Raw genomic sequence first — 21,748 nt, forward strand, 5'->3', positions numbered from 1 at the left:
AGAACCGACAGAGCCATGGAACGATATCTCAATGCACCCAAGCGGCTTATACGGCCGGGTCTCCCAACCCCTCCGGACTACCGTGTGCCCTATGAGATGGGTTGGACAAAGGAAGGGGAAACCATCTGGCAAACAGGTGCACGTACGAGAAGTATTGCACTAGAGAAGGGACAATATTGCTTTCAGTGGCAAAGGCCACCGCAAAGTAGGGTGTTGAAGAAAGCAAAAGAATAGCACGTAGTAGCATGTAGTAGTAGATGACTGAAATATTGCTCTCGTTCGGCTCGAATCTGAATTGACCATTTGTCAGATAGGAGAAGATACAAATCGAAACATACAAAAAGCCTTGTTCAGATCCCATATTTACCTAAAAAGTTGTCACTTATGATGCGATCCAAGTCTTGTTGTGGTGATGGCTCTATACTCGTGACATTTGAGACAGGCAATTAGCTTTCCATAGAGAATGATCAGATGCCTATTAAATATCTCGATTTAGTTTCCTCATATTATTTCTGTTTTTTATTTTGAAAAGTCTACGAATTTTCATCGGATAATACATCATGAAGCACATGGTATAGATGCAAGGTGCGCTACTCCTGTAGCGTTATGAATAGATACATTCCATAGGAAGTATTTAGCTAGATATTTTGATCATCAGAACCTGCAGCTACTAAGAATTTTGATACAGGGAGTATATCTCCAAGGTTCAATTAGCGATTCTAGTGTATCTTTATAGTACATATAATATGTAATGCCACAAGGGTTGGGATATATATTTTCTGCTCTGAAGCTTAAGACAAACTTTAGATGCCTGCAAAGGCGCCTGATGAACGAAATTCCCCATTAAATTTTGAAACTAGTCAGCATATGCGGAGAAAGAAAAGGTATGAAGGAAGAGAGTATAATACATATTCCTAGAACGAGTCACACGCACGATCTTCGAGACGAGCATCGATCAAAACGTCTCTCCACACTTATTTTTCATAACATACTCCGTATGATATTCCAATATTAAACATATCCTGGGAGGATAGATAGAACGCTGACTTATCAACTGTAGGAACTAGCTCTCGGTCTCTAAACGGGGGGGGGAACGAATACCTCGCACCTCCTATCCAAGAGGTTACTTCTCGAACGTCGAAACCGTCTTGTTATTTCCCCCGAACTCGCTCTATTACATGATGTTCCCGTACTTAAAGAGGTTACAATGGTATATTGTAGTAAATAGAAGACGAAACCCGATGGACGATTGGGCTTCTTGAGACTGGAGTAGATAAATTACCGGATTAATAGACTGAACTAGTGCCGGTGAATCTGTAAAGAATCAATGGTGGAAATTTCAGCTAAAAGAGCCCCACGATGGAGTCTAATGTACTCCGTGTGGGAAATGACAACGGTGGAAAACCGGAGCAGCTGAACTCCTTGGGACATGACCTTGTGGCTTAGTATCCCAAAACAGGCCCCAGGGGACAAAGAGTGCTTCGAAGTCATGAACATTGGAAGGAAGTGGAATAATTATTCTATCCGCTCGTATGTTGTATATCTGAGGATCGGATCCAGATAGCCGAAGACAAGGGTTGAGCTCATGTCCACAGAGAGGCCTTAATACTGTTGGCTGCCTAAGGGCAACAGTGAATTTCATTCCGGCAAAACTCCGGACCTAGCAGCCTTAGAACATTCCCATCGAATGTACTCCGTACATGTAAGGCATGATGCCCTTTGATCCTTGTTTAGTGATGAGACGCATCTAGGAATCCTACCAACTCGTATGCTTTTTTTTTTTGTAAAGTCAAGCAGTCGTAAACACGTAAGTTGAATGATTTGTTTCCCAAACCAACTGCTCTGACCCAAAATTAGAACAGTCGAACACCAAAAGAGGACAGAGAGAAAACAAAGGCGTCCAATCGCCTTGTAGTAGAAGTTTATTTCGCATGGGCTAGCCAATAGGACACAGTTATTTATCGAGGTAAGCAAGCTGCTTCTGAAAAATCTTCAATCGGCGCAGTAATGATATCCTTCCAAGTCTCAGCTGGGATCAAAATGCCCTATCAAACACCTAGAAACAACCTCTCAAGATCTGACTGTCAGATTTCTTCGCAGTTCATGGATAGCCATTCTCATCACAAATACTCCGTACGGAGTAAGGAGTCCAGCGATAGCATTTATGCTAGGTCAGCACTAGGATAGTTTGGATACAATCCACAGCAATAATTCACCCACGGAGATCGACCGAGTTGCTCCGAGTGGCTGCTCATGTCGCAATATCAGAATTTCTACTCCGTACTCCGTACTTGGTTGGGGGCCGACATCGCAATATGTCGGAACAATGGTGTTCTCATATTGGTTCAACCACTCTGTACAGAGAGTAATCCTAGCTGGTTCAATTGGAAGGTCGCCACGGTATCACATGGGACTTGGAGGGTTGAGATAAAGAAAACATGCTAACCAATTGGGCTTGGCGAGTCAGCCAATGGAAGCGCACGCAATTCAAAGGGCCATATTGAAACAATATACTCCGTACTCCGTACTCCGAAGTAGCCTCGTGGAATATTCCAAGCTTGACGTTGACAGATTTTACTCATCGAACCCGGGGACTTGACGTGTGATATATTTCGGGCGCCGGTGTCGGGATTGCCAATATCTTGGAGAATCTTAGGAAAGTCTTGGTGGAACTCTCTCTTAAGGCGATAGGCACTTGGCGGATGATGGCTGAGAGGCCCCCAAGGCTTGGGAGCTTACGCCATTTGAGGGTGAATGCTAGTGATAAGCTCTCTTGTTGGTGGACCTAAAGCTCTTCCCTATCCACAAGCGAGATCGGAGCTCAAAGGGCGTGTGCTATGACTCTTGGTGTTTTCTTGGTGATTCTATTTATGAGCGGTGTCCCTCTGCTGTTTGATCTGTTTTTGATCTTTTTGGTCTTCTCCTTTTTTTATTTTTTTTTCTCTCTCTCTCTTCCCATTTCACCCAAAAAATTCTTTCCTATGAAATAACTTACGATGTCTATACATCTACCACATCTACCTTAAAATCGCCTACTAATGAACAAGACTAACAGAATCCTCTCTCTTATCTTCCGTGGTCTTGGCAGGCACCGAGCACAAACCAGATCCACCTCCCATCGCCTCTACTCGACACTTTTTTACGAGAGAATAATTACCCCGGAACCAAGACCAGACCAGATCAGACCAGACCAGACCACGATAGGAATGAAAATGGTTTCTCTCAGGTCATCACTTCAGATGACATTGAATGGTATTGGCTATTGGTTACTGTCAGACAAGGTGCCGGGGTAAGCGGGTTCAAGCTTTTAAGACACACACAACGGGAAATCGAGGGGAAAAATGGCCCCAACGTTACATTCGGAAAGGAATATGGGGGAATGTGGACAATCATATGGTGAAGATTGATGATCATTGACTTTTGCAGAAGAAGAATCCCTTTCAAACGTCCAATGATCGAAAACGGATTTGTTTCTCCCCGGTCCAATCCCTGCCGCCTCACCCGAAGGCGTTCAAGGTGGCCAACACCAATATACACACAACTTACAATATGAGATCTCGGTCAATGAGATTACCGATTATATTCCAACTTCAAACTTGGCGGAGTATCGACTTGACTCCGGTGATCCAAAAAAAAAACAAAAAAAAAAAACACAAAGATAATTTGCCCTCGTGGCGAATTCCACCGGAAACGTTCTCAACTGGGAAATTTTCCACTTCACCGGCAATCTCCGACTGGAAATCTCAATGTGATTCGATAACACCAAAGTGGACTCGGACTGGCCCTTCCAGAAATCCCCAGATGCCGAAATGCAAGACAAGCTTATTCGCTACTCTGATTGACCCAAACCTGAGTCAAGTCCACTCCGTACTCGGCCTTTTGTTGCTTGACCGTTCACTTCTGTGTGCCGTCTGGTTACATTCGTGGGTCAATTTCCTCCAATTCAGCCATTCGCCGTTGGACGATAACCACTGCCGATCGCATCCACGGTCGACCTGCGCGAACAATGGCCCATATTGGACCTGCTCAGTTGAGCCTTCTTGGCATGGGGGCATGGGGGATGGCGTGCCTTTTGATTTTTTTTTTGCTTTTTTGATTTTTGATTCTTTTTTCTTTTTTTCTCGAGATAAGACAGTGCTCCGGTCCCACTCAACAGCGGTTGTTGAGTAAGGAAAAATTGCATATATAGTATTATTCACGCCCGTTTTTTTTGATCTCTTTCTCTCTACTCTGATTGTGATTAATTTTCTTGCCCTCTTGAAAGAGAAGGCATCAACTGGTCTCGTAGCCATGGCGTCCACAGACCGTGAGATTGATACTACTGCGTATGTATCTTTCTGTGTGTGGGAAATCCCAGAGCGCAGCTAACCCTATCTTCAGAGCTCCGGCCTACGATAATGAAGAGGTCACCCAGCATGTCGTCCTGAATGAAAAGGCCATGGATGCCGATTTCGACAAGGAGAACCAGATTACCCCGGATGGTGGCGAACCCACTCTCTCGGAGAAGACTTCCCTGCGCCATATCGCAGAGAACCTTCCCCTCTCCGCCTGGTTGGTGGCCGTCGTCGAGCTGTGTGAACGTTTCACCTACTACGGCATGTCTGGTCTGTTCCAGAACTACGTCCAGCGACCCCGGGATGGTAGCGAGGGACGTGGTGCGCTCGGTATGGATCACCAGGGTGCCACCGGTCTCACTACCTTCTTCCAGTTCTGGTGTTATGTTACCCCCATCCTCGGTGCCATTATCGCCGATCAGTATCTCGGCAAGTACAAGACCATTGTGCTGTTCTGTATTGTCTACATGGTTGGTCTGCTCGTCCTCGTCTGCACCTCCATCCCCACTGCCCTGGATCACGGCTCGGGTATCGGTGGTTTCATTGTCGCCATCTTGATCATCGGTCTTGGTACCGGTGGTATCAAGAGTAACGTCGCTCCTTTGATTGCCGATCAGTACAAGCGGAAGAAGATGGCTGTTACCACCACCAAGAAGGGCGAGCGCGTCATCATCGACCCGGCCCTGACCATCCAGCGTATCTACATGATCTTCTACGGATGCATCAACCTCGGTTCCCTATCCCTTCTCGCCACTCCTTACATGGAGCTGTACATCGACTTCTGGCCCGCCTACCTTCTCTGTCTCTGCATGTTCATGGTCGGTACCCTGACCATTGTTCTCGGCCGCAAATACTACGTTGTCCGCCCACCCCAGGGTTCCGTCATCACGAACGCTTTCCGCGCCCTCTGGATCATGATTAAGAACCGCGACATGGATGCCCCCAAGCCCTCATGGCAGAACGAGCACAATGGCGTGTCGGCTGTCAGCTGGGACGACCACTTTATCGACGAGCTGAAGCGTGCCCTGGTCGCCTGCCGTGTGTTCGCCTTCTACCCGATCTACTGGGTCGTCTACGGACAGTTCTCCGGCAACTTCGTCACCCAAGCTGGCCAGATGGAAGGCCACGGCATTCCTAACGATCTGATGCAGAACTTTGACCCCATCTCTATCATCGTCTTCATTCCCATTCTCGAATCCTGCATCTACCCCGTGATGCGCCGCATGAAGATCCCCTTCCCCCCGATCACCCGTATCTCCCTTGGCTTCATTGTTGCCTCACTTGCCATGATGTACGCCGCTATCGTGCAGCACCTGATCTACTCCGCCGGCCCCTGCTACGGCCAACCTCTGTGCGCAGCCTCCGAGGTTGACGGCTCAGCCCAAGGCAACAGAGTGCACATCGCCATCCAAACCCCGGCCTATGTCTTCATCGGTCTGTCTGAGATTTTCGCCTCTGTTTCCGGTCTCGAGTACGCCTACACCAAGGCCCCGCCCAGCATGAAGTCCTTTGTGCAGTCGATGTACCTCCTCACGAACGCGTTCGGCTCCGCTCTCGCTGAGGCCCTCACCCCCGCCGCCTTCGATCCCGCCATCATGTGGATGTTCACTGGTCTTGCCGGTGCATCCTTCTTGTGTGGTCTCGTCTTCTACGCCATCTTCCGCCACCTCAACGCGAAGGAAGATGACATGAACGCTCTTGATGCCGAGGACGACATGCCCGAAGCTCCGCTCGATACGGAACGGCGCGAATCCAAGCCCGAGTAAGGATTTTCACTGGTGTTCTTTTTGTAATATTTTGTTTTTCTTGTTCTTTCGGCATTGGCATTCGCATTGCAAGTATCTCTGCGCTGGGATTGTACTTTTTTTTTCATTGGTTGCATCATTGGAGCAGGACCCTCTGTGTGTTCTAAAACTGCTGTGCAGATCGTGAGACGTGGTATGATATGATGCTTTAATTTACATGTAGTATATATATGACTCACAAATATAAATGAAAATAATCAACATAATTGTCCTGAACCTACTAAGACTCTTTGTATAGGAACGCTATATAAAAGGTTGAGATTAATAGCGTCAATAAAGACCATTTAAATGATAATGTAGTATCAGGGACTATGGTCCCAATGTTTCAATAATTAGTGTAGTCCCTGGAGAAGAAGAAAGACAAGGCTTCCCCTGTAGGTGTGAACACCTTATAACCCAAGCGGAAATAGGGGAGGCATGGCCTAGGGCTTACTACGCAGCTACACAGCTACGGTATACTACCTATTGCATGCTATATGACAGCAAGATTAGAATCCATTGTAGTTAAACTGCTCCAAATGGCAACCCAACCGTGGCTGAAGTGGTTGAACCGAGTCTCAGATATAATACTAACGAATCCGCACGTAGTGTTTTTGAGCCTTTATAGTGACAGCAATAGTATGATAACGGTGGCTCTACGAAGTGTATGGTGTACTTACTCATTTGATTGCAAATGAGGATGCACAGCGTCTTTGACTCTCCCGACATGTTCAGATTCAAGGCTTACCCAGCACCCGAGCGCAACAACCCTCTCGCCGGTGCTGTATCTGCAAGAAACTAAAGTGACTTCCGAGTCAGAACAGCCAATGCTACACACAGGCGAGATAGAGACGGTTAAGGCACGTGGAAATGTCGAGAAACAAAGGGTTCTGATCGAACATAAGTATTATATTCCGCCAGGAGACTTTGCCCAGTCTCAGCTCACCAATAATCCTGAAACCTCAATATCCTCTATCCCCCCAAACGTAACCCAGCTGGCAAACCTGTTGGCCACCTCTGGAGCCAATAAAGTGGGAACTCTACCCCTCAAGGGGTTTCTGGACCAGCCAGACAAAGGCCGATTCGCCTTCCTTTTCACATGTCCAGAGAAGACGCAAAGCATGCCTCCATCTTCACTTCATGAGCTCATTCGACAAGCAACCGAGAACAAAGCTCTAGCCCTCGAACTTGGACTTCGATTCCAAATCGCTCACTTCCTAGCAAGAACGGTGAGAATGCTGCACGTTGACCGCTGGACCCACAAGAACCTCAGCAGTCATTCGCTAGTATTCTTTAATGATCGACAGCAGGGAACACCCGTCTTCCACGATCCGTATCTAGTTGACTTTGAGTACTCGAGGCCTGACTCTGGCTCGTCACTACGTCTTGTCGATAATGATGTGCAGCGTAACTTATACCGTCGCCCAGAAATCCGGGGCTTGGGTCGTCCTGCCTTCAGTCGCGCCGATTTTTTATTTTATAATAGATATTCATTATAATATGGGTTCAAATCCCATAGGTCTTAATAGATTATTATAATCTAAATTAAAATCCCAAAAATGAAAACCAACTTGTGGGCTCCAGCCCCAAAAGCTGCTCACGATGCACAAGGGAACAAAGATCAGTAAAAGGTTCAAGTTGGCAAGCAACTTTGGCAGAGAGGCGAGGGAAATGATGAGCTTGGCCGTGAGCCGGTACCATCTTCGATCATCTCCCGCAGCCTTGATTTCCGGTTGAATTCTCTTCTGAAACTCCCGACGAAACCATTCCTCATTATGCTCTTTTCGTTTGCGAAGGATAAAGTTGCGTCGTACCGAAATGATCTTAAAAACCGGATGGGGTTCAAAAAGTACGCCTCAGAAGGGCTATCTTCTAGACATTCGAGTTGTCGTTCGGGTAAAGCAATTAGTCGATCTTGCAACAAGCTTACTTTAGGCTCCTTGAAGGTAATTGAGTCAATATCACCGCCGATACTTGTTTCACGATACCCCACCTGGCCATTAGAATAGTGGATTGACTCCCATCCTAGGGGGAGTTCGAGCTGAATATCGCAGTTAGATGAATGCTGATAAGCAGATTGAGAAACTCGCGCCCTTCTCGAGTATCCCGGCAACTCATAGCAAGGTGATTGTTGACGTCTCTGGCGGTGACATTAAACCCGATCTGGATAAGATACTGAACCACCTCATAGCAGCCAGCGCGGACAGTATCTTGTAGAGTTGTAGTCCGCGGAGAGTTAGAGACACTACTACCAATCACATCTCTGTCTAGAGATGCAAGACTACCCAAGTAAAATAGCTTGGAGTGGGGGTTCGCTTGGTTCATACAAGCAATTCGCCGGAAATGTCGACAGACAATGAGGGCAGATTTTTTCACAACGAGGCTGCGCAGATACACCTCAAAAACTGACCTGTGTGGTATATAGTTAGTTCCTGGTTTGACAATAGGAAAACAAAGGTAAAGAGAAACGAACATCATATTCTCCGGTTCAAATTCCTGCCCGATGAAAATGTCGCTGTCAAGAAGTACTAGCATTCGCTCAGTTCTACACAGATCGTCATGACGATGACCTCCCTCGGAAATGTCGTTGACAAGAAATCTGAAATCTGAAGGGTCCAACTCAAGAGGATGATCCTCGTCGGCGACACTTTTCCCCCACAAGGCCCATGCTACACTGGAATCGCATCCGGCTTGCTGTATATATTGGAGTGCTATGTCAATTATGAGGTGGCATGTAGACCTATCAAGGATGCTCCTCCAACAGCACGGTAAAAACCTACTCCGGGCTCTTGCCAGAGCGTACCATGCATGATGATGAGGGTCGATTGGATCCATGCCATTCTCCCGAATCCGTTGGATTAGAACATCGAGCCTTGCCATTCGGTCGGGATGTAATTGAAAACATGGCTCTGTAGGATCGTGGCTAATCAAGTAAATATCCTCTAGATTGTGTCCTATTAAACCTACAAATACCCGATGATACCTTTCGTAAACCCATTGTCTTGACACGCCAGGACGCAGAATGGGCAACCAGGTCTTGATGTAGAACGTGGAGATTTCCAGAAGCCAACTGTTTAGGCTTTGCAACCTTGCTTGAGCCGTGTGTACATGAGCTACACACATTTCAATCATCACCAGTAGCTGATTTGAAGATATGGGATCCTCTGTTCCGCTTATCGCTTCGCGTTTGACCAAACGGGGGAACGGAACCGGGAGTTGAGCGAGGCCCTGTTGGAGATACATCCACAGTCGTGGGCTTCGAAGAAGAGGATGATCATTAAGTGCTAGTGAAAGTACGGTTAAGATCTGATTCACCTCGGGTCCGTAGTCGGTGATAGAAACAGGCCTGGAATCATTCGAGGGCGATCGAGCTATGAAAGCGATCATTCGCAGGAGCCAGGAGGTCTCAATTCTCAATGGCAAACTCTCCCGATGCTGGGGTTTGCTTTTTGTATAGGATTCCATATCATTCAATACCATTCCATAAGTCATGTGCTTCCCCCACTTCTCTTTGATGGTATCCTGATAGACATCAACCATGGGGCTATGCGCATTTTTGGTGAACATCGCGGCTCGCCCATACCACCAGCCCATATGCGAATACGTCAAACATTCGCAAATCGATCTTCATCATCGGCTTGCAATATCTTTCGGGCGGTCGCCTCATCGGTATACTGTGATACCCATCTATGTGCGAAGGCGTCTTAGTCGTGGTAGATGAGTCAAAGTCGCGGATGAACATGGACAAGTCAAATCTGGCTCGCTCAAGTATCAGTAAGGGTAGTCGGGGAGAGGAGGATCGCTCCTCCAAGGCATCCAAGCAAAGCCCCAGCCCTCGCGTCGAACGGCATTCGAGCTCTTGAATTTATTATTGTATAGGATGTTGAGTTCGTTCAGAGCAAATTCAACCTGGCCAAGATGCGATTGCCCTGGTCGGCCATGGCGCAGTTGTTTCATGACACATCGACGCCAGAAGTTGGTAGAACGCCGGACATTCTCCTCCGACTTTGAGCCTTCACCAAAATTAAGCAACCGATCGGAGAAGGGTTTGGACGGTGCCTGAACAATGCTTTGCCCGCCTTTTCCGACAGTATCAGAAAATTCCTCTGGAGCTTTATCGAGGCGAATTAGTTGCGGGCCCGGGATATTATTATCATGGAGAATGTCAGGAAGTTTGCTAATATCGTTAAATGCATCCCTATGGCGAGGGCCAACGAGTAAATTTAGCTCCAGCTTCACCTCGGTCTTATATCTGGATCGACGACTGTCAGATGGCGAAGCCCTTGAGCTTCCGCTCTGATTCATGGCCAGTGGGTTTCCAGTGAGAGGCTCGAGGGCTAGATTAGCGGGAAAAAGGGTTGTCAGAAAAAAGGAACTTTTATCAACCGTGCATACGAGACTCTGACATGGTCTCTTTGGCCTGCAGTCTGGAGTAACATAGGTTTACGCAGGTTTCATATGCAAGTCCTTTTTTCGTCTAGCGTAAGCGCTACCATATGCAGTCGAATCGCTACTGAAGAGGGGTAGAACATAGATCGAACGAGAAAATAATTAGCACCAGATTATTGCGGAGAGCAGGAGGAATTCCTGTAAAGTATGATGCGTTAATATCTTTGATAAAGATAGAAGTATTCATATGTACGTAAAGCATGGCAATATATGCCATTCGGTATGTAACTCTACCTTTACTCGGTAGTAGAACTAAAGATGACAAAATCAATGGACAGACATGTATACACTTTGGTTCTAATAAAAAGCGTAGATCTAGATCTATAAACCTAGCTCTATATAACTCTAGAGGGATTAACACCTATTATCTAGGTACTATAATATATTATAGTCTAGCATAGACTACATCCCCATAAGTTATAGTTCCTCGCACTTGAGGCTACATTATAGCCTTTATGATATTCTATGATATTTTTCTATATAACCTGGAGGGTATATTCTGTATAATATTGCATCATTTGACAGTCTGAATCAGGCAGTCATAATTCTTTCACATTCTAAAAGGATACATAAAGAGGCATCAACGTTAAAAACCATATTTCCCTATTTATATAATCCTTACATACAACATAGTTAGAACTAGTTAGTTAATGCCTGACATGAGGCTCATGGAACCTTCCAAACGTCCTGATTGGCCAAGTTTCATAGTTTCACACTCAGTTGACATCCAGTTTTCAGCTCTTTTAGGTTCCCTACATACGCATGCTATTTCCGACTTGCCTCCAGGTAACAGCATTTGATGTCCTCTGGATTTTATTCCTATTGGAATAGCCCGTTACTCCGTACATACATATGTCTTTCATCAAGTCGATACATCATAATCATGACGTGCAGACTCGCGTTGCCACAGCAGACCCTTGAATAAGTACTGGGTACTTCTTTAAAGGTGGATCTTCCATATCAAGGCTAAGTACCCAGTACTTTGGAAAATATATCCCACCGCAATGCCGATCCACTTTTGGCCGTCGAATCATGCCGATCTGACTTGTGTCTTAAATAGAACAGCCTCAGCCACACAGGGTGAATGGTCAATTTCAGACTCCATAAAATCGCAAGGGAGGTCGTATTCGGACTAATGTAGGAACAAACGGTGCACTGTCCACTCTGTAAGAAAATGTTAAAAATAGGGGGGGGGGACCCCTAATAAAACAGTAAATTCGAAGACCTATGAAACTTATGAAACTCATGAAACTCCATTAAACAAACTCATTTAATTCCAACGAAATTAATGCTTAATTCTGCGATTCAGCGCGACTAACACCCGGACCTTATTGGCTTTGCTGTCCTGACACCGCCGGCGCTTCTGCCGTAACCTCCACTTCTCCCGTCTCACCCTTCCCTCCTTCATCTCCCCCCCCTACTATCATTGTCTTGTTTCACGCCTTTGAGAACTTGAGAATCTGCACATCATGAGTGTGAGTGAACCAATGTCAACCTCCTTGATTCCCTGAATCTGCTTTCTGACGCGACTTTCCCTAGTACCAGAGCTTAGGGGATTCCAACTCAGGCGGCTACGGCCAGTACAACCCGTACGGAAGTCAGCAGCAGAGCAATCCCTATGGAGGACAGGAACAACAGCAGAGCTACGGATATGGTGGTGGTTATGACCAGGCTGGTGCTGCAGAGCAGGGAAATGGTGGCTATGGTATGTTGACCCGATATTCGCGCAACCTTGCACCGACTCTAATTCCTCGACAGAGATGTCCAACATCAACCAAGCCTCATCTGGTGGCCCAACTGGGATTCTGAACAAGTGCAAAGAGCTGAACGAGGGAATCAACGAGCTGACCAAGAAGCGCGAGACCCAATTGGTCGCCGCCCAAAAGGCCCTTTTGGACTCGAGCACCGGCAAGGAAGACCAGGCCTCGCGCCAAACCCTCGACTACATTGAGGATGAGATTAATACCGCGCTGCGCTACCTGCGCGATCAGTTCAAGCGTATCAAGGAGACCCCTGGATCCGGCGACTCGCGCGTGCAGGGCCAGGTCGAGAATGTCAGTCGCAACCTGCGCCGTGAGATTGAGCAGTACCAGCGCACACAGAGTGACTTCCAGAAGCGCCTGGAGGAGCAAGTGCGCCGCCGATACGAGATTGCCAACCCCGAGGCTACCCCCGAGGAGTTGGAACAGGGTGTGCAGAATGTCCTCATGGGACAGGAGCAGAGCTTTGTTGTATGTTTTGCCCGAGTTGGGTCTTTCTGAGTGGGCAGTTGCTAATATGTGAGGAATAGGTTCCCGGTACTCGCACTCGCCAGGCCAATGATGCCCGTCAGGCTACTCTGCAGCGTTCCGCCGCCATCCGCAAGATCGAGCAGGATTTGATCGAACTGAGCCACCTATACAACGAGGTTGCAGAGCTGGTGCAGCAGCAAGAGCCTGCAGTCCAGCAGATTCAACACGGAGCCGAGGAGACACACCGCAACGTCGAGCAGGCCAACACCAAGCTTGACAGCGCTATTCAGAGCGCGAAGAACGCCAGGCGCTGGAAGTGGTATGCACTGATTATCATCAGTAAGTATTTACTTGCCTACACACAATTTAATGGCCGACCCGCTGACCTAGTTATCCAGTCATCATTATTGGTATTGTCGTCGGTGTGGCCGTCGGTGTCACCGAGGCCAACAAGAGCAAGTAGTGATCTGTCTGTTGCACTACATCCCCTTCCCACCTCCTCCATGTACGACCTTCCCCGGGGATCGACGCATCTTCGCATCTTCCCATTTGTCTTTGTCCCCTCGTTATACCACCCCTTCGCATTTCCTTCTTGTGTAAAAGCAATGTCTTTCAACCCTTCTTTCCTTTGTGTCTTTGCCTCCTAGCTGTACCTGCGTGTTCGTGTACAGCTGCTCGTCTGACATGCGATGGCCCTTGATGATTTTCGCTTCGGGGCTTGTGATGTCGCGGCGCATGGATGTATATACTAGATTGTTGCTTTCCTCGGCCCCTGTTTGGTGCTAGAACCTATGTAATACTGTCTAATAATCGATTCCTTCACACATGAATCTGATGTATACCGTGGTAGCTGAGTTCCGTGATCGTAGGTGATCTGTACAATGTAATGTAATGCATTTCGAGTCATCGTCTGGGGGTATTCGACTCGACAAGACTTCAAAACAACGAGCACCTGAACGCCCAATCAATCGGTTATCTATGCCTTCTCCTTCTCCTTTCTCTCCTTCTCGCGCTGCTCCTCGGCCGGTGTCTTTGTCTTCAACTGCAGTGCATGTAGTCCGCCCTCACGAGCCATCTCTTCCTTGAACAATGCGTAGACCATGCGGTGCCGAGCGGGTTGCATCTTCGACTCGAAAGAATCAGAGACAATTGTCACACTGCGAGAAATTAGACATTCCGTCGTGTAAAGTTCGGTTGTGGGGGGAACGAACTGGAAATGCGTCTCCTTCGACACTGACCCTTCCATTGCAGCGTGGTGCGCATGGAGATGAGAGTCATTCCGGATCTCGAGTTTCGAAGGTGTGAATGCGTGAGCGATCTATTAAGAAAAAAGAGAGGAAATGTTAGCAATGGCAGTCAACAACACGGAGTGGTGGCTCACCTTGTCGCGCATGACATCCTCCAGCGGCGTATTGGAGGCCATCCTAGCAGAAACAGAGAATAGACGGCGAGGGATCAGACCCGGAAGGCTACGAGGAAGCATTTAGAAGAAAAGAAGAAAAGAGGCGATCAAAGAGAGGAGCGAGGAGGAGAGAAACGTCCGCAATTGAAGCCAATCGGATGTTTTCGATTTCGGAACTTCACTCTCATGACATCAACCTCTTTTTTCTCGACACCTCAATTGCTTCTCTCTTTGAACGGGGTGTGTATGCTGTGAGATGAATTCCCAATATTAAAAAAAATCCGAAATTCAATATGTCTGGCAGTTTACTCTCCCTGATTTCGCGTTCCAATGCGCGCGTCTGCTTCACTCCGCGGCGAACGCCTTTCAGCGCAAGACTCTTGTCGACTCTCCCCAACACACATATCTTCCGCGCAATCCAGAACCATGACCCTGAAAGTCTGGCTGTCGTTCATAGCGCGTCTTCCCGGTCATTCACATACGGTAGTCTAATTGCCGACATCGTCCGCGCTAAGGACGACCTGGAACAAAAGGCCGCGAAAGCCCAGGGCCAATTGGCTGGCGAGCGGGTTGCCTTCCTCGCGGAGAACAGCTATGACTACGTAGGTACTGTTGTCTTGAATCCTAAAAATATATCTAGAGTACTAATGGCTATGTAGTGACGCTGCTGGCGATCTTTGCTAGTGATGCCATTGCGCTCCCGCTGTCGCCGTCTTTCCCGACTGCAGAGCTGAAGTATATCCTGGATAATTCGCAGGCTAAAGTGCTTCTGGCAACTGAAAAGTATGCCGATAAAGGCATGGAAATCTTGCGAGAGGGATTGGAACATGAGCCTCTGTTTGCTATCCGCAATAAGCTCACAGAGGGCGCGTCGGACCGCGAGAGCGTAACCCTACATGATCTGAAGCAACCTTCGTCCGGTGGGATGATGTTGTATACATCTGGGACCACGAATCGACCGGTAGGTTTACTTGGTTCTCCACACCCAAGGAGCTATTGCTAACACGGCATAGAAAGGTGTTCTCATCCCCCAATCAGCACTGGCCGCACAAGCATCTTCACTACTCGAGGCATGGAAGTACACACCGGATGACCGACTTCTTCATCTACTCCCACTCCACCACATTCATGGCGTGGTAAACGCAATCGTGGCGCCTATTGTAGCAGGCTCCTCAATCGAGTTCATGTATCCCTTCAACCCGGACAAAGTCTGGAAACGACTAGCAGCACCCTTCCTCCCATCCAGCACTTCAAAATCACGCATCACATTCCTCACTGCCGTTCCAACCATCTACAACCGCCTTATGGCCACCTTCCCCAAACTAACCCCGGAGCTCCAAACAGCTGCAAAAGAAGGAATCTCTCCACAAAACCTCCGCCTAAACATATCCGGCTCTGCCGCCCTCCCAACCCCAACTAAAACTGCCTGGACAAACCTCAGCAACGGCAACGTCCTCCTCGAGCGCTTCGGCATGACCGAAGTCGGGATGGCTATCAGCTGCGGCCTGGACGCCGCAGACCGCGTCGACGGCAGCGTCGGTTGGCCGCTCCCAGGTGTTGAAGCCCGACTCGCCGACCTCGAGACGGGTGCTGTAATCCCCATTGAAGAAAAGAATGCCAATGGCCGAGAACGCGAAGGCGAGATCCAGCTCCGCGGCGAAACAATCTTCGACCATTACTGGGGAAACGAGAAAGCCACGCGCGAGAGTTTCGTGCAGAGCGATGATGGAGGCAGAGCGTGGTTCTGCACAGGCGATGTCGCCACCCGGAGGGTAGTTGATGGAGCTGGTAGTGGAGCGAGCGGAGCTTGGGCTCAGGGACCGATGTATTTCATCCAGGGACGGAAGAGTGTTGATATTATCAAGACTGGGGCCGAGAAGGTTAGCGCGTTGGAAGTTGAGAGGGAGTTGCTTTCTCTGTAAGTTGTCTCTTCTCTTTCGGATATTCACTTGGGAGATCTATACTTATGATGGTACTCTAGTCCCCAAGTCACCGAGGCTGCGGTCGTTGGTCTGCCGTCTGAACAGTGGGGTCAGAAAATTGCTGCTGTCGTTGTTCTATCTCCTGATGCGGCTGCGTCAGGTCGTAATGGCCAAACCTGGGGTCCGATGGATATGCGACGGGCGCTGAAAGGTTCTCTTGCTTCTTTTAAGATTCCACAGGAGATGAGGGTTTTGGAGGCTATTCCGAGGAATGCCATGGGAAAGGTTAATAAGAAGGCACTTGTGAAAGAGGTCTTTGATGTTTGAAGATCGAGGCAACCACACTGTACAATATTGAAAATCTACTAAAATCTAGAGTTGAGGTGAGTGATGGAGACCTGTGGGCTTATATTACTCTCTACTCGGGCAAAACATGTACAACATTATGCAGCAAAAAACATTGAAGAATTGATTCATTTGTGGTATTCAAAAACTAAATTGCTTGCTATTAATTTCAAATTCGTGGCATCATGTCAAGGCCCCAGTGTTTGACTCTTTCCCATAAAGATAGAAACCAAAGGGTTTAGTTCTCAAAGTCCCTAGATCTGACGGTGAAGTCCACTCTGAGCATGGGTAGCATCGGTGTCGACACGGGGATCAAGCTTGTTGGCGATGCTCGAGCTGTGAGGGGCAGTGGTACCAGTAGCACCAGTGGTGGTTCCAGTGGCAGGAGTATTGTAGCTACTACCAGCAAGAGCATCGTGGTGACCAGTAGTACCAAGACCCGAGCCACCAATGGCCGAGCCAGTGGGAGCAGCAGTAGCACCGCGACTGTGGGTACCGTGGGTGGTAGTACCAGGGCCAGTGCCAGAGAGACTGGAGTGCTGGGCATTGCTGTCACGGTCCGAGTCAACGCGGGGGTCGAGCTTGTTAGCGATGTTGGAGCTGTGAGGTCCAGCATTGGTGCTGCTGCTGCCGGGAGTAGCAATGGGTGCGGCGTGGGTGGTACCAGTTCCAGAGCCCAGGGTCGAACCATGGGTGCCAGTGGTGGTGGTGGTGCCGTGAGTAGATCCAAGGCCAGCACCGGTAGTAGCACCAGTAAGACCCTCGTGGCGAGCGCGGTTGTCGCGGTCAGAGTCAACGCGAGGATCGGCCTTGTTGGCGATGTTCGAGCTGTGAGGACCAACGTTGGTGCTACCAGTGGTGCCGTGAGTAGATCCGAGACCGGCGCCAGTGCCAGTGCCAGTCACACCAGAGGTGCCGTGAGTAGTGCCAGAGCCCAGGGTAGAGCCGTGAGTAGCGTGAGTAGATCCAAGACCAGCACCGGTAGTAGCACCAGTGAGGCCCTCGTGACGAGCGCGGTTATCGCGGTCAGAGTCAACGCGGGGATCGGCCTTGTTGGCGATGTTCGAGCTGTGAGGACCAGCGTTGGTGCTACCAGTGGTGCCGTGGGTAGACCCGAGACCAGCACCGGTGGCAGTCACACCTGAGGTGCCGTGGGTAGTGCCAGAACCCAGGGTCGAGCCGTGAGTGCCTGTAGTGGTGGTTGGGGCATGGGTAGAGCCAAGACCGGCGCCAGTCACACCGGTGTGGGCAGCACGGTTGTCGCGGTCAGAGTCAACGCGGGGATCAGCCTTGTTGGCAATGTTGGAGCTGTGGGGGCCGGCATTGGTGCTGCCAGTGGTGCCGTGTGTAGATCCGAGGCCGGCGCCGCCGCCAGTCACACCAGAGGTGCCGTGAGTAGTGCCGTGAGTGCCTGTAGCGGTGGTGGTGCCGTGTGTAGATCCAAGACCGGCGCCAGTCACATCAGTGTGGGCAGCACGGTGGTCTAAGGTAGTCAGCATCATTTGATATTCTGAAGGTGGAATGTGGTGAGGTGGAATGACAAACCTTTATCACTGTCGACCCGGGGGTCAAGCTTGTTGGCCAACTTGGACGAGTGAGGTCCATGGTTGGAGGACTTAGTCGAATCGTGCGACTCGTCTTTCTTGCCAGTCAGGGCCTCTTCGGCCTTGCGTACAAACTGCATGTTGGTGGTGGTGATGGTGGTGATAGTGTTGATGGTGTTGATGAAATTTGGTTGAAGTTGATGTCAAGTAGATGTGGGATGTGATAGATGGAGAAAGTAAGAATCGATTACCCCAGGGGGAAGAGGGGTATTTATATCCACTTTATTGATAGACAAGACGCAGGCAAACATTGGAATTCATGACGTTCGTGTTTTCAACCTGATGGTGTACAAACATTCACACAAAGTATAGCAAACGCCTTCAGGTGCCACGATCTGCTATTGGACATGATGTACATAGCCAATCAGTCAGCCACTTAATTCAGGGTATTGTCATAGAAGGGTTCAATTAGAAACAGGCCCTAGAAACCTGGCCATCATCCTTGATTTGTGCAAATACGCCATATATCAAGATCCCAAAACAATTGCGTCATGGCTCAGGGCCTGCCAAGAAACATATTGCCAACTATATGCACCTGGAGAGTTGTACTGACTACTCCGTACATCCTAGTCAATTCTATAGCCAACCAGCATAAACTGGAATGAGATCACCGTGACTAAAACTACGTATTTTTTTCTTACACCGTAGTCTCAGCTTTGTTGTATCTACGTACGTTTACAAGGTTGTACTCCAGACTTGTGATAGGGTATGGAAGTCGAAGTCAAGAAGACTAGTTGCTTTGTTTATTAGTGGAGTTACTATCCAGCCAATGGCGTAATATACATGAAGATATACTTGCACCGTACTTTTTTCAGTTATTTAAAGAATAATCTCAGTGAGAGTGTTGTTGTTGTAGTCTACGTCATCGAACTCTATAAGATATATAGTTCATAGTCACATGACCAGAGTCATCTCGTGTTTTGACTCTCTTCTTCGCCAATAAGTGACATCAACCGTGATGTGTAAGAAAATATGAAAGTACACACATCCTCTTACTTCGTTTGTGACACTCGTACATCATGGATCATGTGGCATGAACCTCTTGAACTTCTTGGCGTCTTGATACCAGGTCCTGCAAAGACCAAACCCTGAAGCCCAATTTGGCGAGCCGCAATTCCTTGTGGGACCAGTAGCAGGCCTAGGACTTGGTTATTAGGATCGGTAGTATAAAGCTACTCTATCTTCACCTGATGAGCGGCGAAGTGCCATGCCTGCCAACACCTGAATCGGATCTGCATCAACATGGGTGCCAAGCGATAACATTAGTACGGGCAGCTCCAATCATTGCAGTGCAAAGCTAAGATCTACAAGACATTGCTGGGCTATATTATTTCTCAGGCCACCACCGCTGAGAATATATCGATCCAGAATGTTTTCAAGGTTTGCCACCCAACGACTGCGCAAACATCTCTAGCTAACTCACCCATAGAACCATTCTACAGAATCACCGGACGCATTCCAGAGCTTCTTGCTGCAAGGTGTTTTAGGAATCATCATGCCCCGATGCAAACTCAAGGACCTCATTGAGTCACATCATCTTTACACTGCTCGCTTGAACAAGCAGCTAGACTTATAAAATCTCAACTGGAGTCCGTACTCTTTCGAAGGTCCTGTTTCCTGACAAAAGTATCACATCACCCTCGAATTCAGAAATGCACTTCCAGTCACTGTGAACGAGATCGCTAGCTCCACCTTGAAATTTCCTGCGCCAGCTATGAGGGGCGATGATGATTACTATCACCAAGTATATCCAAAGCTTCTCAGTCGGAAATAATCTGAACAATACAGACTCCTTCCAAGTTATCCACCCTCATCACACGAGCACCCTCATGGTCAATTGAAAATGAGGCTGAAAGAGGCTCCACCAAAGCTGCTGATGTCAGCATCCGGTTGATCCGGTTCGGGACGCGTCCGAGATAGAAGCTGTCCGCGATGAAGTTACATGGAGTACTCCGTACCTGAATTCGGTAATTCAGATCTGTGGGGTTGCATTGCTAGATTTTAGGGATCTTTGCTGCCAGGCGTGGTAGACCCGCCATTTTCCCCCTTGCTTGCGACCCCTGACTTTTCACATTCATGTTTAGGCGAGACATTTAGATTGAAATTGTTGAAGGAGTACCCCTTGCAACCAATCATAAATACAAGCTCTTCCCAGGCATCCCACTCTTTCGGTCTGAAGATTCCGGCACCCCACGGGTCGCATAACAAGCCACCATGTGGATTCTCTCGTTCTGGATCTTCCCCGTGATATCCGGGTGCATGTGGATAGGTAAGGGTAAACGCACGAGGGATTGAGCTTACTTTACTGACAGCCTTGTAGCTACACTAGTAGCCATGCTGTCCACCTGGGCGGCGGATGGAAAGCCGATATATTCCACCATGAGCGATGGGCTCACCATTCCGTGAGTCTAACTAATGAACATGCTGCCAACATAGACTGAATCAATTGAACAACCAGTTACATTTCCCATATCGGAGCCGAAGGACTCAAACCGCTGTTCATTGCAGGCAGTGTAGTAACAGTCGTATTCATGGATCTTGGTCTCCTTTCTGAACGTTGGCTTCGCCATGCCGGCCAACTTGCCCGAAACAAAGGGAGGTTCGACAAGACCTGTGCTGTTGGATCGATTTTTTTCTCGATTGCTGGGGCTCTGGGTCTTATTCTTCTGTCCATCTTCGACACCAAGCATCACAACAACCTGCACAACGGGTTTTTGGCCATGTTCATCGCGAGCTATGTGATCTGCGCCCTCCTGGTGTGTTTGGAATACATTCAGATCGGCCGATTCTACCACCCACAAGCCCGGATCTTAATAGTCAGCTTCGCTATCAAAGCTCTTTTCGTCGTGTGCGAACTCGGTGTCGCGATTGCATTTGGCGTATGCATGAAGTCTGGAAATAAAAAGAACGCTGCAGCTGTTTGTGAATGGGGTAAGTTTTCAGCCCTGTTTCATTGTGCGAAAAGAAGCTAAGTTAAGCAGTTGCCGCCCTTATATTCGCATTCTTTGTCTTTTCTTTTGTCATTGATCTCTTACCGTCTGTTCGTACCAAGAGACACGTTCCTCAGGGTGAAAAGTATACTCGGCCAGGTGTGGAGGATCGTCCAATTGACTTTTAGGTCGAGAGTACGGTAATTCTGCTCAGGTGATCTAGTATTTAATAGTTAATCCATATATACCCGTGGAAATTATACTCGTTTTGCCAATAAGAGACCAGTCTTGGACTTTGGCCACATGTGGTGATATCATCCATCATGGGGGGAAAAAGGAACAAAACCCCCCTAATTCCTCGGAAAAAGAACCCTGAACAATTCATTCACTAGTTTCAAGAAGTTGATGAATTAACAACTCATTATTATCAACATGGGATTCTTCAAACACCCTTGTGGTGCAATCTCAACCATCGCCCATATTATCCAATGCATCAGTTCATTGATCGTCCTCGGGATCACAGCCTGGGCAGTCCGTGACACTAAAACCCTTACTGTGATCTTCTCCTTGGTGGTGGTACATCTCTCCAACCAGATCTTAATATCTTCAAAATGTAGAAATTCTAAATACTTACAGGCGGTCCTGACCCCAATCGTCTACGGCATAACACTAAGCACCAGTTGCATTACCAGACGCCGCAGATGGCAAGTTCTCCCTCTGCTTATGGTCGATGCAGCGATTTCTTAC

The 21,748-nt window shown here is 48.2% G+C and overlaps 8 protein-coding genes across 8 annotated transcripts; 5 read left to right on the top strand and 3 right to left on the bottom strand.

Annotated features, from left to right (window-relative positions):
* Positions 1 to 4,290: 4,290 nt before the first annotated feature.
* Positions 4,291 to 6,100, top strand: PEX2_022690 (peptide MFS transporter; the record flags this gene model as incomplete). Its single annotated transcript, XM_016739544.1, has 2 exons — positions 4,291 to 4,325; positions 4,381 to 6,100. 2 exons carry the CDS (start codon positions 4,291 to 4,293, stop codon positions 6,098 to 6,100), a joined length of 1,755 nt encoding a protein of 584 aa, XP_016596288.1.
* Positions 6,101 to 6,945: 845 nt separating this feature from the next.
* PEX2_022700 (uncharacterized protein) lies at positions 6,946 to 7,617 on the top strand (the record flags this gene model as incomplete). The annotated part of the gene is made up of 1 exon (XM_016739545.1): positions 6,946 to 7,617. The coding sequence occupies one exon, from the start codon at positions 6,946 to 6,948 to the stop codon at positions 7,615 to 7,617; it is 672 nt and encodes a 223-aa protein (XP_016596289.1).
* A 2,272-nt stretch (positions 7,618 to 9,889) lies between these two features.
* PEX2_022710 (uncharacterized protein) lies at positions 9,890 to 10,423 on the bottom strand (the record flags this gene model as incomplete). Its single annotated transcript, XM_016739546.1, has 1 exon — positions 9,890 to 10,423. One exon carries the CDS (start codon positions 10,421 to 10,423, stop codon positions 9,890 to 9,892), a length of 534 nt encoding a protein of 177 aa, XP_016596290.1.
* Positions 10,424 to 12,036: 1,613 nt separating this feature from the next.
* PEX2_022720 (syntaxin) lies at positions 12,037 to 13,261 on the top strand (the record flags this gene model as incomplete). Its single annotated transcript, XM_016739547.1, has 5 exons — positions 12,037 to 12,042; positions 12,107 to 12,272; positions 12,326 to 12,798; positions 12,858 to 13,137; positions 13,197 to 13,261. 5 exons carry the CDS (start codon positions 12,037 to 12,039, stop codon positions 13,259 to 13,261), a joined length of 990 nt encoding a protein of 329 aa, XP_016596291.1.
* Positions 13,262 to 13,774: 513 nt separating this feature from the next.
* PEX2_022730 (BolA family protein) lies at positions 13,775 to 14,221 on the bottom strand (the record flags this gene model as incomplete). The annotated part of the gene is made up of 2 exons (XM_016739548.1): positions 13,775 to 14,116; positions 14,180 to 14,221. The coding sequence occupies 2 exons, from the start codon at positions 14,219 to 14,221 to the stop codon at positions 13,775 to 13,777; spliced, it is 384 nt and encodes a 127-aa protein (XP_016596292.1).
* A 272-nt stretch (positions 14,222 to 14,493) lies between these two features.
* PEX2_022740 (acyl-CoA synthetase) lies at positions 14,494 to 16,449 on the top strand (the record flags this gene model as incomplete). Its single annotated transcript, XM_016739549.1, has 4 exons — positions 14,494 to 14,806; positions 14,860 to 15,161; positions 15,214 to 16,118; positions 16,182 to 16,449. The coding sequence occupies 4 exons, from the start codon at positions 14,494 to 14,496 to the stop codon at positions 16,447 to 16,449; spliced, it is 1,788 nt and encodes a 595-aa protein (XP_016596293.1).
* A 272-nt stretch (positions 16,450 to 16,721) lies between these two features.
* PEX2_022750 (uncharacterized protein) lies at positions 16,722 to 18,151 on the bottom strand (the record flags this gene model as incomplete). The annotated part of the gene is made up of 2 exons (XM_016739550.1): positions 16,722 to 17,950; positions 18,013 to 18,151. 2 exons carry the CDS (start codon positions 18,149 to 18,151, stop codon positions 16,722 to 16,724), a joined length of 1,368 nt encoding a protein of 455 aa, XP_016596294.1.
* A 2,134-nt stretch (positions 18,152 to 20,285) lies between these two features.
* On the top strand, positions 20,286 to 21,189 carry PEX2_022760 (Frag1/DRAM/Sfk1 family protein; the record flags this gene model as incomplete). Its single annotated transcript, XM_016739551.1, has 4 exons — positions 20,286 to 20,340; positions 20,392 to 20,473; positions 20,530 to 21,002; positions 21,053 to 21,189. The coding sequence occupies 4 exons, from the start codon at positions 20,286 to 20,288 to the stop codon at positions 21,187 to 21,189; spliced, it is 747 nt and encodes a 248-aa protein (XP_016596295.1).
* Positions 21,190 to 21,748: the final 559 nt, after the last annotated feature.

This window comes from Penicillium expansum (genome assembly GCF_000769745.1).
Source record: "Penicillium expansum strain MD-8 chromosome Unknown contig60, whole genome shotgun sequence".
NCBI lineage: Eukaryota > Fungi > Ascomycota > Eurotiomycetes > Eurotiales > Aspergillaceae > Penicillium > Penicillium expansum.